The 17,745-nt window shown below is 35.1% G+C and overlaps 1 protein-coding gene across 1 annotated transcript; it reads right to left on the bottom strand.

Moving 5' to 3' along the window:
• Positions 1-3,009: 3,009 nt before the first annotated feature.
• IL2 (interleukin 2) lies at positions 3,010-7,893 on the bottom strand. The gene is made up of 4 exons (XM_044225853.1): positions 7,744-7,893; positions 7,593-7,652; positions 4,902-5,048; positions 3,010-3,120 (listed from the first exon to the last, which is right to left on the bottom strand). The coding sequence occupies exons 1-4, from the start codon at positions 7,891-7,893 to the stop codon at positions 3,010-3,012; spliced, it is 468 nt and encodes a 155-aa protein (XP_044081788.1).
• Between the last annotated feature and the right edge of the window lie 9,852 nt (positions 7,894-17,745).

Raw genomic sequence — 17,745 nt, 5'->3', positions numbered from 1 at the left:
GGGCATGTCTAGAGTGGTCCTTAAAACAGGCTAGATTGGTCCAAAATCTAAGTCCTGGTCTTTTTAGGATTTCTACCAAATTTCCAGGGTGTTCAGTAAGGTTTCTCTACTCTGCCTTGTTAGAATTTAAGCATCTACATCAAAAATTAATGATGTACTATATGTTGGATAACTGAACATAAAAAAAAAAAAGAATTGGAGCATCTTCTAATCTTAGACAAACTTTTGTGGTTGTTTAGATCACAATTTATAAGGATACATGCCTTCCCTATTAGTTGTTCTTTTATTAGCCTCATGGAATCTCACCTCTAAATAACCACAGCTTAGTATTCAGCCAAAAATAGAAAAGAAAAAATGACAGTCTTTTATACATATTTCTGTAGCTCCTTACTATACCACTCTCTTTTCTCCACAATGCTGCACCACAAATTTCACTTGTTTCAGTAACATTGAAACTCTCTCTTGCTTTAGTTCAGTGAGGTGGCTTTGCCCTAGGACTCACCTTATTTCTGTCCATTTTCTTAAGTGTCTTATTTCTATACTGCCTGTTCTTCACTGCTCAACTTTTATGGTTATAAGAGACTAGTCTGGTACCAGTTACTCAAAGCTGGAAAGCAGATGTCTTGTTATATGCATTTTGAAGCTATAGAATTATTAAATGGATCAAATTTGGTTGTTATATCTTCTTATGGAGTGAAGTCCTGTCATGAAATCTATCTCTATTTATGTTATCTCTATTTATATATATCTCTATATCTTTTTCTTTAAGATCCCATTTTTTAATACATATCTTTTTTTTAATATCTTAATTTTGTGTGGTTTTTTTTTTTTTTAGTGTTCCAAGATTCATTGTTTATGGACCACACCCAGTTCTCCGTGCAATTTGTGCTCTCTTTGATACCCACCCCAGACTTACCATCCTCTTCCCGCTCCCTTCCAAACCCTCAGTTCTTTTCTCAGAGCCCATAGTCTCTCATGCTTCATCTCCCCATCTGATTTACCCCAGTTCACTTTTCCTTTCCTTCTTCTAATGTCCTCCATGTGATTTCTTATGCTCCACAAGTGAGTGAACCCATATGATAATTGACTTTCTCTGCTTGACTTATTTCACTTAGCATAATCTTCTGGTCCCATCCATGTTGATACAAAGTTGGGTATTCATCCTTTCTGATGGAGGCATGATATTCCATTTTATATATAGGCCATATCTTCTTTAACTGTTTTTCTGTTGAAGTAAAAAAATCCTCAAACTCAACACCCAAAAAGCAGATAATCACATCAAAAACGAGCAGAAGACATAAACAGACACTTCTCCAAAGAAGACACACAGTAGTTAACAGACACATGAAAAAATGTTCGTCATCATTAGCCATCAAGGAAATTCAGATGAAAACCTCATTGAGATACCACCTTACACCAGTTAGAATGGCCAAAATTATCAGGACAGGAAACAAGTATTGGAGAGGATGTAGAGAAAGGGGAATCCTCTTAACATCGTCAGTGGGAATGCAAGTTACTTTGGAACTCTTTATTCTACAGGGAAACTCTGGCATTTAAATATCATTTAAAAGGCCTCTGTGGAGTGCAAGAATTGATTCGACCAACTATTAATGTCATTTGCAAGTTCTCTTTAAATTCTGAATCCCAGGGAGTTTTACTACCCTAAATTAAATCAGCGTACACCTGACTTAGTTTTCACCTTGCTGTCCTCAGTATAAAGCACTAACAGCTTCAGTATAATAAAATACATTTTATTCTCACAACCTCAGTGATGTTGAGATCTTAACTTTGATTTTAGGCCTAGAGGTAATGACAGGTGGTAGAGGTGAGTTCTGAGGAAAATTTCCCTTAATTTGTAAGTTACTGGAAGGTTTTTAAGCAGAAGAGTGATTTTTCTTCAAAAAGGATGCTATTAAAGAAAATGAGGTTGGCTCTGTCAATAGATGTTTAAAATTCTCAGCCTTCTATAACTGGCAAAATCTGATTTTGGTGGTCTATTTCTTGTGGCTATTTCTGGCATGATTAATATGTTTGAGCCAGAAAAGAGATGGCATACTCAGAACACATCACGGAGGATCTAATAAAGAGACAATTTACCAAACTATAATCATGGTACAGGGAAGCTGTAAGGGATAATGCAGTTCCCTGGAGCTAGTATTGGTTGAAGTCCCTAGGGCTGAAGGGAGGAGTGGAAGGAAAATTTAGCAGAACCTAGAAGGAAAAAGTCTTGAGAGAAACTGGGTTTTTTGGTTGGGAGGTAAAGCCATCCAGAGACTACTTCACATGTTGAGGCATGTGACTTTTCTGTCATCTTTTCTGTCCCCTAGACATCCTACCAGAGCTCCCCAGTAGTGGGAGCCATTGGAAAGCCAGAGGGCAGGGGAGAACTTTGGTACATGTTATACAAGTGAGCTTCCTGGCAGCAAGTTGTAAGATGCTGGAGAATGGATAGAGAGGCACACCAATTATATGAAGTGTTTCAAGTTTGACATCTTAAGGCATAACGTGAAGAAGGAAAGTAGTGTGATTTGATGAGATTTGCTTAAACTAGAACTAAGGATCCAATTCGCTTATGAAAGGAGAAAGCAAGAACTTTGAGAAGCCCATTTCCCTATTCCACATACCTCTCCAGGGGAAGAGTGGGTTTTGGAAGCATCTTAACTATCTTATGAGTTCACATGAGTTCAGAAATGTTTTACTCTGCTATTCCTAGAACAATAAATGGCTGGGCTTATTTTTATTCATCAACTTTATTAAATAATTTTATTAACTGATCTACATACATATTTAACAATTCAATATAAAAAATAAATACTTTGGGTTAAATAAATGAGTTTTTAGAGCCCCTAGGGCTTACAAAAAGAATCTTAAAAGATCCATATTTACCATATGAAGTATAAGAATAATAATTACAAAAGGTAGCAAACCATACATCAAAAAATAAATACAGATTTTAAATATTTAAATAAATAGAAAGTCTGGTACATTTAAATAGGAGGTGCTTAATTATCAAGTCAGTGTTGAGAAGATGCTTTGACAAAAAGTAATCCATTTGTTCAGAAATTCTGTAATGGTTACTGTCTCGTCATCATATTCACATTTGAAACTTGTTTCAGATCCCTATAAAAGAAAAATTTTTAATTTTTTTAGTTCAAGGTAGTTTCCCATATATACTTATTCCAAGTTGAGTAATTTATGACTGATGCCCCTTATTTTCAAGTATTTTTAATACATTAATCACATTTCCTTGAAATGATTGAAATGGTATGCCAAAAAGTTATATGTTGATAACAAGTGATAGTAACATATACACTAAGATTTTCCTCATTTGTCAATTCTGCCCATCTCAGTGAATACAAGAATTCTTTTTCCTGGATTGTATACAGGTAAACATTTTAAGTAAAAACAGTTCTAGACAAATATTTCATTAAATGCCGCATTCAAAATAAAATTATTAAACCTCTCTTCCCCTGGGCATATATCTATTTATAGGTTACATGTATACAGTCATTTACATATTATACTTCTTTTTCAGACCTTAAACCTCCTACTAACTTTAGTGAATCTCCTCATAGTTCCCCAAAGCAAAATAGAACCAGCCCAGAGTAAGTTAGGATAAGCTTTTGTTTGGAAAAAAATTATGTGAAGAACAGTTTCATAAATACTCATACCCATTCCCACTCCACGTTAGTATTAATGCAGGTAAGTTTCCCAAATTTTAAAAGTCTAAACATTAGAAAATTTGTTCTGTGGACTGACTTTTTTAGAAATTAACGTCCTCTGCTTGTAGGAGCTATTTCAACTCTGCCTCTAGTTGACAAAATATTATGAAATATAACAAGATAAAAGAGAGCACTTTTTCAAACTGAGGTAATTCCTACCATGGAAATATAAACCTAGTAAGATAAGTATTTCCTTTAAATAAACGGTTGCAGTGTTATATACCCTCTTACATATAATTATTTGAATATTACAACCTCTTGGGAAGGTGTAAATTTTTTAAATTAGCTTTAAATTTTTTTTAATTTTAATTAAAATTTTAAAATAGCTGACATTTTCTGACTTGCACATAGTTTTATCTTAATTTTACATCAAGAATTAATGAGTTTTCTGATGGTCAAAAATTTTGTAACCTTTGACATTGTTATTATCTACCAATGTTTAGATGACATTGATTTCAATGTATTTTTTAAGTAGATTAAAAGAAACAGTCTACTAATACAATGACTTATTTGGAAACAACTGGAATTACATAATTTTAGAAACTTGGCTCTCCTGTAATTAAAATTATGCTATTTTGGAGGCCTATTAACTCATGGGATGGGATGAGAAAAGAGAGTCATGAATCTCTTCACATCACCCGAGTCTCTTGTATATTTAGTATTTCCTGTGCGTTTAAAAATACTTAAGTTCTTAAAAGTATTATCTCTAAATAAGGAGTTAATTGTCTAGCCCACTGGCAATTTTAGTTTTCATTTTTTTTCTTTAGGTAAATCTCTTAATCCTTCCACCAAATAATAGGAAAACTGAATTTTAAAATCCTTTCAGGTAATTAGATTGGCTATTCTGGAAAATGATCTGAAAGAATTAGAAAATATGTAACAAAATCTATCCGCTTTCTGCGAAATTCAGTTGTCTTTTCCCATTCCCAGTTTTGTATTAATGTGACAAAGAGGTGATAGAGTGCTGGGTTATGGGTTTCTCTCTAGGTGGATGGTAGGCAGAAACCCTCTAAATTATACTCCCCTGTTCCATAGTGTATCATCTAACATAAAAATGATACATGTTCACATTGGTCTTAAAATGCATGAGAACTTCACAAATTATAAAAATGTTATACCACTTTAAAATGATCTTCCATTTATTTTGTTTTCAGGAGAACAAATAAAGTAATGCCTTACCTTTAGTTTCAGAAGTGTTACATTGATATTGCTCATTAGTTCCTTGATGTCTGTCAAGTGAAAGTTTTTGCTTTGAGCTAAATATAGCACTTCCTCCAAAAGTTTGAGTTCTTCTGCTAGACATTGAAGATGAGTCAATTCTGTGGCCTTGAATAATAATAAAAATAGTTGTCAGGTCAGTTTGCCCTAAAGGTCAGAACCAGAAATTAGTCTCTAGTGAGAATAGTTTTTTATTATTCTTCCTATTGCCAGCATTACTTTAAATATGGACCAATGTAGCTCATAAGACTGGAAAAACTGGAATTCATCTACCCATGTTTAGCATTAAATGTTACATAATGAGAGGGGCCTGGGTGGCTTAGTCAGTTAAGTGGCTGCCTTCAGCTCAGGTCATGATCTCAGGGGTTTGGGATCGAATCCCATGTTGGGCTCCTTGCTTACTAAGGAGGCTGCCTCTCCCTCTGCCCTTCCCCCTGCTCATGCTTGCTTCCTCTCTCTAAATGACTGAATGAATGAATGTTAAATGCTAAGTCAATAATTTCAACTTAATTTGGCTTTGCCCAAAGTCAACATTTCTGTACCCAAATGCAGATCACAGATATAGGTAGAATTCTTTTCCCCTCTGTGTAGAAATTATTAGAATCAGAGCAGTCATAGCATGGACATATAAGATCACATTTTATAATTCTAACATTTAATCTAAGAGTTGAGAATTATAGAATGTTAAGGACAGAGAAGCTCTTAGATACTGTCAAAATCCCAGCATTTTATAGATTAGGGAATTTTAACCATATAGTAATGAGTCTCAATATAGCAAGTCATATAAGTGTCCTAAGTTTTTACTTTTCTATAAGTATATTAAGATGCATTAAAAAATTATGTGTCCCAACCAAATTAAAGAGTAGAATATTTGAAGGAATTTTGGGTGGCCCTCCTGACTTAAACCTATATACTTCCTCATCCATGTGATCTGTTATAATGATAGTATTTCATATTTTTCTGGTACATTGTAATTTTATTTATTATAAATATATAACATATTACTTATTTCAGGGGTACTTGTCTGTGATTTATCAGTTTTATGCAATTTACAGCTCTCATCATAGCACATTATAATTTTAAAGTGTCTACTCCCAAACAAGCCCATTTAAGTCTCACAGCCACCTCTTGAGATAGCAATGCAGTGCTGTTATCTCCATTTTACAAGGAAGGAAAATAAATCTCAGAATTTAAGTGTTTTCCCAAAGTCACATGATTAGGTGGAGTCAGGATTAAATTTTAGTTCTTTTTCTTTATAGCTCTAACACAGCATCCTTTGAATTAAATGTTTTTATAACTTCCTGAAATTTTTTTGCAAAATAAAATGGTGGTAAAATGAGCAAATGAGTGGAGCTTATCACATTACTTTGGGTTTCAAATAGATTTTGAGATGTGATTTAGAAACCATTAGATTTCAAAGAATTTCACCACCCTCTAAATTATGCACATAATCTTTCTAGAAATCTTTAAAGTGTGATTTAGGACTTTACCACACACATTTTATGACATTTCTATCCACTGGCCTTTTAACTTGTTACTACAAATTCAGGGCTTAACTTTTTGGAGCTGTTTTCCTCAGAAAACAGTCTAGTGTCTTAATGAAGCTAGAGTTAAGAGTTATGTGGCTCTTAAGTTAAAGAAGCATCTCAAGTTATTTTCATCTTTTGAAAGAGTAGTTTGAAGAATAATTTCAGTTAATAAGTCAATGAGATTACATCCATGACCTTCAAATTCCATTTTTTTTTTTCTGGGCTTGATTCACCCTGGGACAAACTCTTTCCAGCACAAAGTTATATGCATTCTCTGTTGACTGGCACAACTACTAAGGAACTTTATATTTCTAGTATAGCCTTAGGAGCTTAGATGATTTATGTTTATCTGAATATCCAAATGACCAAATCTTGGAAAACAAGTCATAGAGCATCATAAGTCTTTAGGTCTATTGGCATAAAAGATGTATAAGTCCAAAATTTTACTTTATATTCTGAGGGAGAATTTTGTTTTTACTAATACCTAATGTTTATATGGTATTTATCCTATATCAGACACGATTTTGAGTACTTTGCATTTACCTGTTAATCCTCACAAAACTATATGAACTATAAATAACTATCATTCATATAAGTAGATAAGAAACTGAGTCAGAGTAGGCAACTTGCTCAAGGTCACAAAAGCTAAGACATAGCTAGGATTCCAGTTCAGATAATCTGGTCCTAGGGACCATGCTATTGGTCATTACTATGCTGCCTCTCAAAGGTAGGCCCTTAGGAATTTTTCCTAAAACGATGAAGGATTTTTAAAAATAGGAAATCAACTTTGATAATTTGCATGGTAAAATGATACAATCAAATATCTCTCAAGTTTTAAATTTTTAAATAAAAATAAGTCAATATACTCTTTTAAAATTGTCCCATCAATAAACTGGGAATATTATTCTTGTCTCTTCCCACTTCCTTTTCCAAAACACACGCAAATACATACAGAAAAATATATATGCAAAGCTATTTTACAGAAGCTTCCTTACCAAATTTTTTTTAAATATTGAAGTTACTGATGCTTTTCAGATGAAGTGCTATTAATCTAATCGGTTACAAATTTTCATACAACTTTGAATTTTATTAAGACAAATTGAATGTAGAAAGTTGTACTTACCTTCTTGGGCATGTAGAATTTAAACGTGAGCATCCTGGGGAGTTTGAGGCTCTCATAATTCTGAGAAAGCATAATATATTTTCATTAAAAAATGAACTCCAGTTCAAAAAATTATATATAATAATTTTGGTAGGAAAGGGAATATACTTACATTAACTCCATTCAAGAGCAACTGTAAGTCCAGCAGCAATTGCTCCAGCTGTTGCTGTGCTTCCTTCGCAGAGCTTGAAGTAGTAGGTGCACTGTTTGCGACGAGTGCGAGAGTCAGTACGATGCAAGACAAGAGTTGCATTTTGTACATTGTGGCAGGAGTTGAGGTTACTGTGAGTAGTGGTTACAGAGGCTGATAGGAAGCACTTGAACAAGAGAAGCAATTTATACTCTTAATTCTGGAAAAATATTTATGGGGGTGTCAAAATGTTTTACATATTACACATATTTTCAAAGATTCTACCTGTGTGGCAAAAAGCATTACCTTTATTTTTCCTCTTCTGATGACTCTTTGGAATTTCTTTAAACCCCCATAAACTGACTGAATGGATGTAGGTAAAATCCCTGTTGGTTACATGAGCCCACACTTAGGTGGCTGTTGTAATTCATACAACTAACGCCTTCTGTATGAAACAATTTTTCCTCCCTCTTTCTTTAAGGGGGTGGGGATACAAAAGTGGCTCATGAAAATTTTCTCTTTGTCATAAAACTATGGTGAACACGTGGAGCACTATGGTGTGGTGGACAAGAGTAAATAGTTGAAAAGAATAAATTTTTAGATTTGTTGATTAAACAGGAAGAATATTGGTTTCCTGTTTAGGATGGTTTTACCTTTTGATCTACACAATGACTGAGCTAATGCATACACGATAGATTACTTCTTACACAATCAGCTAGAAAAATTAAGGCTAGAATGCATGAATGCTCATTGAGCTTGAGGTACTGTTTTATGCTATTTTAATTTGAATATTTCTTGTATCTATTTTAATCTCTTAATAGCTGTTGTACATTTTTTTAATGGGCGTGATGTTTAACAAATAAATACCCAGAAAAGGGCTTGCATGAAAGGGTACAAATGCTAGTTTTGGGGAGGAGGGTTTGGACAAATGTATTTTTGCTGCTTTATTATTTTTGCTGGGAATCAAGGGAATGTAAGGTGAGTTAAAATGTCACAACAACCAGGGTAGTTTTACTTCCTCTTGGTCTCAGGGATCAGCCAAGCTATTAAATATTTTTCCCACTTTATGTCCATTTCACCTCTCTCTCTCTCTCTCTTTTAAACAGATTGTTTATATTTCTTTAAATATAAGGCATAAAATAAAAACAATAGGGATCACCAAGTTTGTTTGTAGGTATCTTACTAACTGAAATTTCTGGACACTATTTGTACATACTTTAGGAGAAAGAGAATATGATGTGGCTAGCTTGAGGTGTACCAATACTGGCCTAAGTAGTGTGGCTGCGGCTGAGAAATGCATGGTAGTAAATAGACCAGGAGGCTGAGGCAGGTCATGTGGTGGGGGTGTTTGTGTGTGCATGTGACTTGTGGAGTAAGAGCAGGCCTAGAGCAGGCATATTTGGGCTCATTTATTCCAAGATGATTCTTATTATACAGAGGTCAGAATTGAATGGACAGAATTACTTAAAAAGGGTATCCATTATAATTTTTAGAGCACCTTTTATGAAAAAATGAATAAATACTACAACTCATGACACATATTGAGAAAAGGCTTTGCATCCAATAGTACAGATGCTAGTTTTATAATAGACTTTATATGTGCTCTGTATAAACCAGTTCATAAGTTTCAACTTGTTATGTTTTTACCTCTTTAATAGACTTAGGTTTATCCACTACAGCATCTGGGATACTATGAGTGTAAAATAATAATTCTTAAATAAGATCAGATCAATATTCTTAAAGTCTTAGAGTGGGTAGGATAATACTTAGGACATGTGTTAATGTGTCCTCAGTATAATGCACTAACAGCTTCAGTATAATAATGGCATGGGTATATACTTGTAATTTAAATTGGAGAGAATTGAGGAAACCCTCGATGAGATTGCTTGTAACTCCTCCAATTTTACTACCTTATACTTTGTGTCTAAAAAGACATTTCTCTAGCACCTCGGGTATACAGAAAGGGAGAGAAAAGAACAATGTGAACACACTCAGTCTAGTTTAAACCTTATAATGAACTTGTAATGATTCTCATTTTGCAGATTAGTTAACTAATACGTTAACTAATTTGTTTTATGTCATGAATCCTTTACTGCCAGTAAGTGGCAGAACAAGGATTCGAAACCAGAATATTCTGACTGCAAAGTCCACCATTATATTCTTTCTTAATGAAACTGATGTGCATTATGAAAGATGTGTATATAGACAAGTGTAATCTCAGTAAAACATAAAAATTACTGCTTCAGGAGAAGTGGATATAAAGAATTTTGAAGAATATGACTTCAAACTGGATTTTGACAACATGGTTAAACTGTAGATATGTAAATTTAGGATGAGGAGAGTGGTAGGCAGGAAAGGTTAACCATTCAAAGGAGCATTTGTACTACAAAAAAAAAGGAAAAATGGTTTGGTTTAGTACTATTTATGCATCAGGTAACATTCTGAAGAATATAAAATATCTTTGTGAAATTTAAAAACAAGCATTAAATAGTTCCTTAGATGGAAAAAAAAATGAAGGAAAAGACAGATTAGAGATCAGTGATCTTTCAGAAAAGATTAGAGACAAGTTAGGAACAAATAACCATGATCTTTTCTTTTTATTACTAAAAAGTGAAAAATCTTTCTCTGTACCTTTCAAATCAAACTAAGCATTAGTTCTAAGGGAAAGGCTATTTAATGATCTGTGGGTCAACTTTGTTGTACTTGTTTTGCTTCTCTGAAAACTTCAGTATTTCATCCCAGCATCATCAGCTCAGACCCTTCCAGAATGGAAGAATTCAGGCCCACACATTTTTCTGTGTGGGGGCTTTTCCAATGAGGCCTTTGATGTTCTCATAGTCTTGATATTTCTAGTTCTCCAGCTATTTCCATTAGAGAATGGGTCAGTATATGGCTACATTGATGGGACCCTGTAGAAGACTGAGTTCTTAAGCCCCGGGCTTATCCCTATTATATAGCAGGCTCCATTATGAAGCTGGACTACTAATTTCTTTCTATAAATGCTTGGGGATAAGCATACACTGTGGCATACTTTCACATTTTAACATGTTTGACATATCAGCTGGCTTCTCTGGCTGTAGTGGTGGTAAAATCAGTAAGAGACTGCAGGCTACTGCAGTTGTCACACCACCTACTTCCCCTTTGAAAATAAAATTCTATTCAATAAGAAGCTATTTTCATTGCTAAACATTGTTTGTGACTCAGCCTCTTAGACTCAAGAGTAGCCCAAGTTCTTTTAAAAGAAAAGCCCTAGTCTCTGAAGCTGCCTACCAAAGAGATTGGTCAGTCAGTTGCACACATTGTCCATTCATCAAAGCTGACTTTCAAGGACTCCACCTCCTGCAAGAATGTTTTCTTCCTGACCCTTTCTCATTCCTTTATAAAACTTTAATTTAGACTGATTTCATGCCCGTATTAGTGTCTACAGGCCTCTTGGCTTTTCAGGACACAAGTTGTCTCCCTTTGAAATTAGGACATATTGAGGAATAATCTCTATACCATCCAGAGAATATTCAGCTAAGAGCTCTGTGCTTCCCGTGAAAACCTGAATTTCTTCAGGCACAGGCTGGTGCCCAGTCTTAGTCTTTATCAGACCTCTGGCCCTCTATGATGTGATAATACTGTAAATCTATCTGTGGATCACAGTTACATCTCATTCATGTGTGCTTTTCTTCCGTGTGGGCAATTTTAATGTTCATAATCTTTTGGGATGGAAGAATTGTTTCCTTAGTACTTTTAGTTTTACAAAGTGTTTTCAAATTCATTATCTCATTGAGTCACATTTTACTGATAAATTTAACATTTGTACAGGTTAAATAACTTGCCCAATAACACGTTCTTAAGGTAGTGGTGAAGTTAGAGCAAAACCCCAAGACTTCCTGACCCCTAATGATCATGTGTATTCCCGGTATAAAATAGTGATGCTAAATTCTAGGTGCATTAGGCTATACAGAGAAGGCTGAATTAGTTTGTGCCTGCTGTTCCATCTCATTTCACTCTATCAGTGATAGCTGATGAGTCAGGCAAGGCATCATCCACCTTCACCTAACCAATACCTTGCCTGAACAGTTTTAGGGTTTCTAAGAAGTTAGAGCAGCTTAACTCACACAGCTACAGAAGCTAGGTTCTCTCTCTCTCTCTCCTTCTTCATCTCTTTCTGGGGTCTTTTAAAAGCAGTAGAGAACTTGATGTTTCCTAACACTTCTCCTGTATGTGAAGTAAGAAAATAATTGCATCTACTGTGGATTTAAGTTGCATTGTACTTTTAGGAGTACAGTATTCTAAAGCTGACATGGGGTATCACACACTAGGCAGTTGTCTGTGTTTGGCAACCTAGAGACACTTCACTGCCTAAATGTAATGAGAATGGGAGGATCTTCCAAACCCTAGGAACTTTACTTTTTGTGTAAATATAAGATCCAAGTCAAGATACAGCAGTTAGCAGAAGTAGAATGGGATAAGCTGACAGTAACAGCAATAGATTTGCAAGACATTTCAAGTCTGTAAAGCACTTTCACATCCATTTGTCTCCTCTTATGGCAAAATAGGTAAAGAAACATTTTCTGGTTATATGTATTTCACTAACAACTTTATTTTCTTTGTACATTAAGAATTAAGCTTGCAACTTACAGGTAAATATTAGCTTTCTCCTCTGCTAAGATAAGTGCTTTCATTAAAATCTTCTGAAGATAAAATTATCTTCCTTTAAATACTTTCCCTAACTTTGTTTCTAAGTTCTCTGTTAAACATTTGTTCTTCCCTCTTCTACAGTAGCTTCTTTGGATGTATCATCAACAATCCATTGTTCCATCATTCATGTTAAAAGATAAAATGAGGTATATTTAAAAATTTAAGAGTTTGAACAAAAATCCATTTGAATTGGGTAGCATCCCATCTAGCAGATAGAAGGGAGCTCTGAGGAGTTGTACAAAATGAAAGACTTTTATAGCCAGAGGGAGCAAGGATGAGCAACTTATACCAAGCAAAAAAAGAAAAAAAAAAAGTTGGTTATTACAGGGCTACTTTCTTTTAGGGGATGGCATGGGTCTGTCAGGTGGATTATCTAGTGATGAGCAGGCGATTCCTGATTGGTTTAAGATTTCATTCCTAGAAGGGACGCCTGGGTGGCGCAGTTGGTTAAACGACTGCCTCCGGCTCAGGGCGTGATCCTGGAGTCCCGGGATCGAGTCCCACATCAGGCTCCCAGCTCCATGGGGAGTCTGCTTCTCCCTCTGACCTTCTCCTCGCTCATGCTCTCTCTCACTGTCTCTCTCTCTCAAATAAATAAAATAAAATCTTAAAAAAACAAACAAAAAAAAGATTTCATTCCTAGGAGAAGAGAAACTGTAATTAAGTCTTGGTTTAGTGATGTGGGGCTTAGCATAAGTGACTTCACTTTGGGTCTGTTGTTTTTAACACTAATAATAATTTTTAAAGCTATAGCCTGATTTTTTGTTTAAAAATATAATATCTAATTTAAAAATAATGCATAATATATATATTCATTATAGAAAATTGGGGAACTACAAAAAAGCTAAAAAAAAGTGAAAATCAACTGTAATCTTACCTTATAAAGGTAACTATTGATATTATGTACTGGTATAAGTCCACCTAGTCTTTTTTTCTGTGTTATAGTTTTTCCTGCTTATTTTTCTTTTAATGTGTTATAAATATCTCACATATTATATATTCATTTAAAACATTATGTTTAATAATTACATAAAATTCTGTTGTGTGACTGTATTCTTTTATCAGAGTTAACATTAATTCCAGTTATTCACCATATGAACAGTGCTGTAATTCACTGAAAACTTTTGCATATAAATATTTGTGTAAATTTCTAGTCATCCTCTTAGGATAAAATCCTAGAAGTGGAATTACTGGGTCAAAGACTATGAACATTTTAAGGCTTTTGATACTTACTCAGAAAGTTCGTAAAAAACTAATATTCCTTATCATTGGTATAAGCTTATTTTTCTGTGCTGCCTATATTTGTTCCATATTATCAAATACGGGAGGTGACAAGAGGGAGAAAGGAGAGGATCTAGTGAAATGTGTGCTGATTGGTGGTTATACTAATATGCTGAGGTCTGTCATTGGAACTGGGAGTCAGTCAGACCTGGGGTAGGAGTCCTATTTATCATTTATTGGCTGTGTGAGTTTGAACAAATTATTTATCCTCCCTAAGCATGTCTTTATTTTTAAAATGGCAATATGAACCTCCCTGGACTCTCATGTGTAACAAACAAGACAGCATAAATGAAAGCCCACAACACTAATCTATTAACTTGGAATGAATAAGTGATTCCATGATCTGTTTCTAACATGCTACCACCTTGTCCTTTTCTACTAAGATGTTTAAAATGATGGGATTTCCTTTGCATAATATCTTAATATCATCCAGGTTTGCTAATCTGCCTAATTTGAGGGTTGAAAAAGAAATAGGTGAAAACTTTACCATCCCAACATTACCCAAATTAAACTCAGAATCTAATTTAATTAACCAAATAATTTTTTTTAAAGATTTTATTTATTTATTTGTCAGAGACAGACGGAGAGAAAGCGAGCGAGCGAGCACAGGCAGACAAAGAGGCAGGCAGAGGCAGAGGGAGAAGCAGGCTCCCTGCCGAGCAAGGAGTCCGATGTGGGACTCGATCCCAGGACCCTGGGATCATGACCTGAGCCGAAGGCAGCTGCTCAACCAACTGAGCCACCCAGGCGTCCCTAACCAAATAATTTTTAATCATTCTGTGAGGTCACTAGAGATAAAGTTATTATTCCATAATATATCAGTCCCACCTAAGGGGACTCTGTCCATTGTAGAAAAGGAACAATCATTTGCCCTCTGCCCACCTAGGTGCTTGGCAGAGACCCCTGCCATAAAAAAGATTAATAGAAAAATGTAATAATTTTAACTGCATACATGCATACCTGGGGGATCCCCACAAAAATATGAGACTCAAAGGGCACCTAAACAGCTGAAGCTTATATCCCATCCTGAGCTAAGGAAAGGGATGGGGGTCTGTGGCTTCAAAGGGGAGAAGGCAATTCATGAAAAGGTGAATAGAGGGAATGTTTGGGAAGCAAAATTACCTTGCCTTGTCATGCACTAAAGTCTCTCAGGTGAAGAACTTATCTCTGGTAATAGCTTTCTTCCCAGCACAGGCCTCTTCCTAATGTAAATTTCTTTATAAACATAGTTTTCCCTTATAAAATACTAAGTTCTGCTCTATTTTCAGAACCTCTCCTGGGTCTGCAAGTTTTTCAAAAGAATCAACTCAAAATAATCCTGATGCCAATGAATCATATTTTGAGATGGTACATTCTGCTATTGTTTACCATCAAAATTGGTCTTTCCTGATCTGAGTTGAAAGACAAACTCATTTTTTAACACAGCCAAAGACCAGAAAATTAATTTTTTAAAATTCCTTTGTGCAACAAATCTCATGGAGAATATGGTAAATGGGTTTCTTCTCATGCACTGAATTATTAGCAGTGTATGCCTGGAATGCTGCACTGAGAGTAATTCTGTCCTCAGTGAGGAAACATGTTATGGATATTCAATCTGAAATAGGCTCTGGAATGTGGAGTAATAGCCTGGATGCTAGCTCTTTATTTCTGATATGCCTATGCTTTCTTTAGCCCAATTCTAGTCAACTATATTACTTGTTTTCAAGATGTTGGTAGCTGCGAAAGAAGTGTAGGAATGGGGCTGTGTGCAGAACAAATGATCACCAACAGTTTAAAAGAATAGGGCATAAGAGGTAGACAGAAAAATAGAAAATGCATAAAGTGTTTAAAAAGTGAAATAAATATAGGAACCAAAGAAAAGCACAGCCTTCTGGAAACTTATTATATGACCCAGTCATCTCATGTACACCAACAGGTCCTGAGAGTCCTGTGTAGTAGCAGAGTATAGTGACTAACATTCACAGTAATGATTCCACCTCCTCAAAGAAATGTTTAAATTATGTTTTGCTTTGTTTTTATCTGCTTTGTTTAGGAAGCCACAGTATGCCTAATATTTTGAGGAGAGATTTCCATTTCAAAAGGGTTAGATATTGGAACAAAAGCAGACGAGAACACATAATACATCTGCAAATCAAGGCAAAAAAATTATTACAGAAGACAGTAATGCTAGAGAAAAAGAGGAAATAAAGTAAATCAACACTCTGTCAGGGCCCACCCATGCAATCCATGGAGATGGGAGGAGGAGCCAGCCTCTGCAAATAAGATGCACCTATAGCTTCTACTACTAGGAACCAAAGAGAAAGCTTTCACACCACCTCATGGAAACTGGACTTTTTTACACTGGTAGAGCTTCCAGAAGTAGTTATACAGGTGGCTAATTTTAGAATCAAACTTGCCTCTTTTGTAATTTTTTTAAAGTTTATAAGTAAGTACCTTTTTCTTAATTCTCTCCTCTGTCTTTGATAAGCATCAAGCTAGTCTTACAGTATTGGGCAAATAATTCTGAACTACTCACCTGATGATACTAAGATTCTTGTAGAGTTCATTTTGCTTCTTATGCCTAGCCTGTTATAGACCAACCTGTATAGACCTGTTATAGATGAAACTGTTATAGACCAACCTGTATAGGTTGGTCTATACTGCCTTTTTATGTGTATGTGTGTATGCATCTGTAATTATTTCTTAAGGATTCAGGCAGATTTTTCTGTGGAGTAAAAATGTATTATGGGCTTTACAGCATTGACAAGTCTCTGGGATGTTTTCATCTGATTCATAAATTGTGAGCCATAGGATAAGGTTATTTTAAACTAGGAATAAAGTCTTTTAGTAAGCTTGTTGACAATTATTGTATCAGCTCTTGTATACAAATATGACAATGCTTTTACCCATCTTAAAGGCACATAGTCATTGACAATATCCATATTAATAGCACTTTTCCTATGCAAAATCAACCTGGAGAAACTAAGCCTTTTCTCAATCCCCCACCCTTCACTTTTACTCCCTCACTCTCACTTTTCATAGATTCCCAACATTGTTATTCTGCAAAATAGGGCAGTTCTTAGAAAACCATTTAGTTAATTTTGAAATATGATGCATAGCAAGAACAACTAATTTTTTAGCATTTCTTCTTCTCTAAGGTGAGGGAGTAAACCCTTGGAGCACTCCAGGGACCATCTAGAAGGAAACTTAGATGTTATGGGTATAATGGGCATCCTTACAGTTTTGTTATTCTGAGTTTGGGGTATGGCTTGGGGCAGCAATCATAAGAGTTCTCCAAGGAAAATACTTGTTCCATTAAGATGCAGGTATAGTTCCTAAAAGAGCGGCTGCAGGTTTGTTGCTTCATAGACCAGAATGATGACATAATGTTTTGAAAACAGGAAGAAAAATAATGCTTAAGAATTTTACTCCTTCAAATGAGAAATCATGGTTGTTTGATTTAGAACTACCTATGAACAGGGTAAGAGGCAACATAAAAGTGCAAAAAATTATTGTTGAGTATTGAAAGTACATATATATAGGTCAGGCAAAAGATAACATGTTTTCAGTGTAGAATATACAGAAGACAAAAAATAAGTTTTTGTTGTCTCACACATGTAATTGGAGATAACACACTCTTACTCCTGCATTCAGTTTCTGTGGTTGGCTATATAGTGGCGAAATTCCAACTATTAGAAATACCTAGGGGCGCCTGGGTGGCTCAGTGGGTTAAGCCGCTGCCTTCGGCTCAGGTCATGATCTCAGGGTCCTGGGATCGAGTCCCATATCGGGCTCTCTGCTCAGCAGGGAGCCTGCTTCCCTCTCTCTCTCTCTGCCTGTCTCTCCATCTACTTGTGATTTCTCTCTGTCAAATAAATAAATAAAATCTTTAAAAAAAAAAAAAAAGAAATACCTAAAAAAAAAAAAAAGAAAAGAAATATTTTTGTGTGGTTAAAAAATCACTGAAAGTTCTGTTGACTTGCTCACCACTACTTAGAATTAATGTAATAAAACCCTAGTATTTCTTTGATTTTA

The sequence above is a fragment of the Neovison vison genome, chromosome 11 (assembly GCF_020171115.1).
Source record: "Neovison vison isolate M4711 chromosome 11, ASM_NN_V1, whole genome shotgun sequence".
In the NCBI taxonomy this organism is placed as follows: Eukaryota; Metazoa; Chordata; class Mammalia; order Carnivora; family Mustelidae; genus Neogale; species Neogale vison.
Note: the sequence above shows the minus strand (reverse complement) of the source record. Positions and strands in the feature narration are given on the sequence as shown.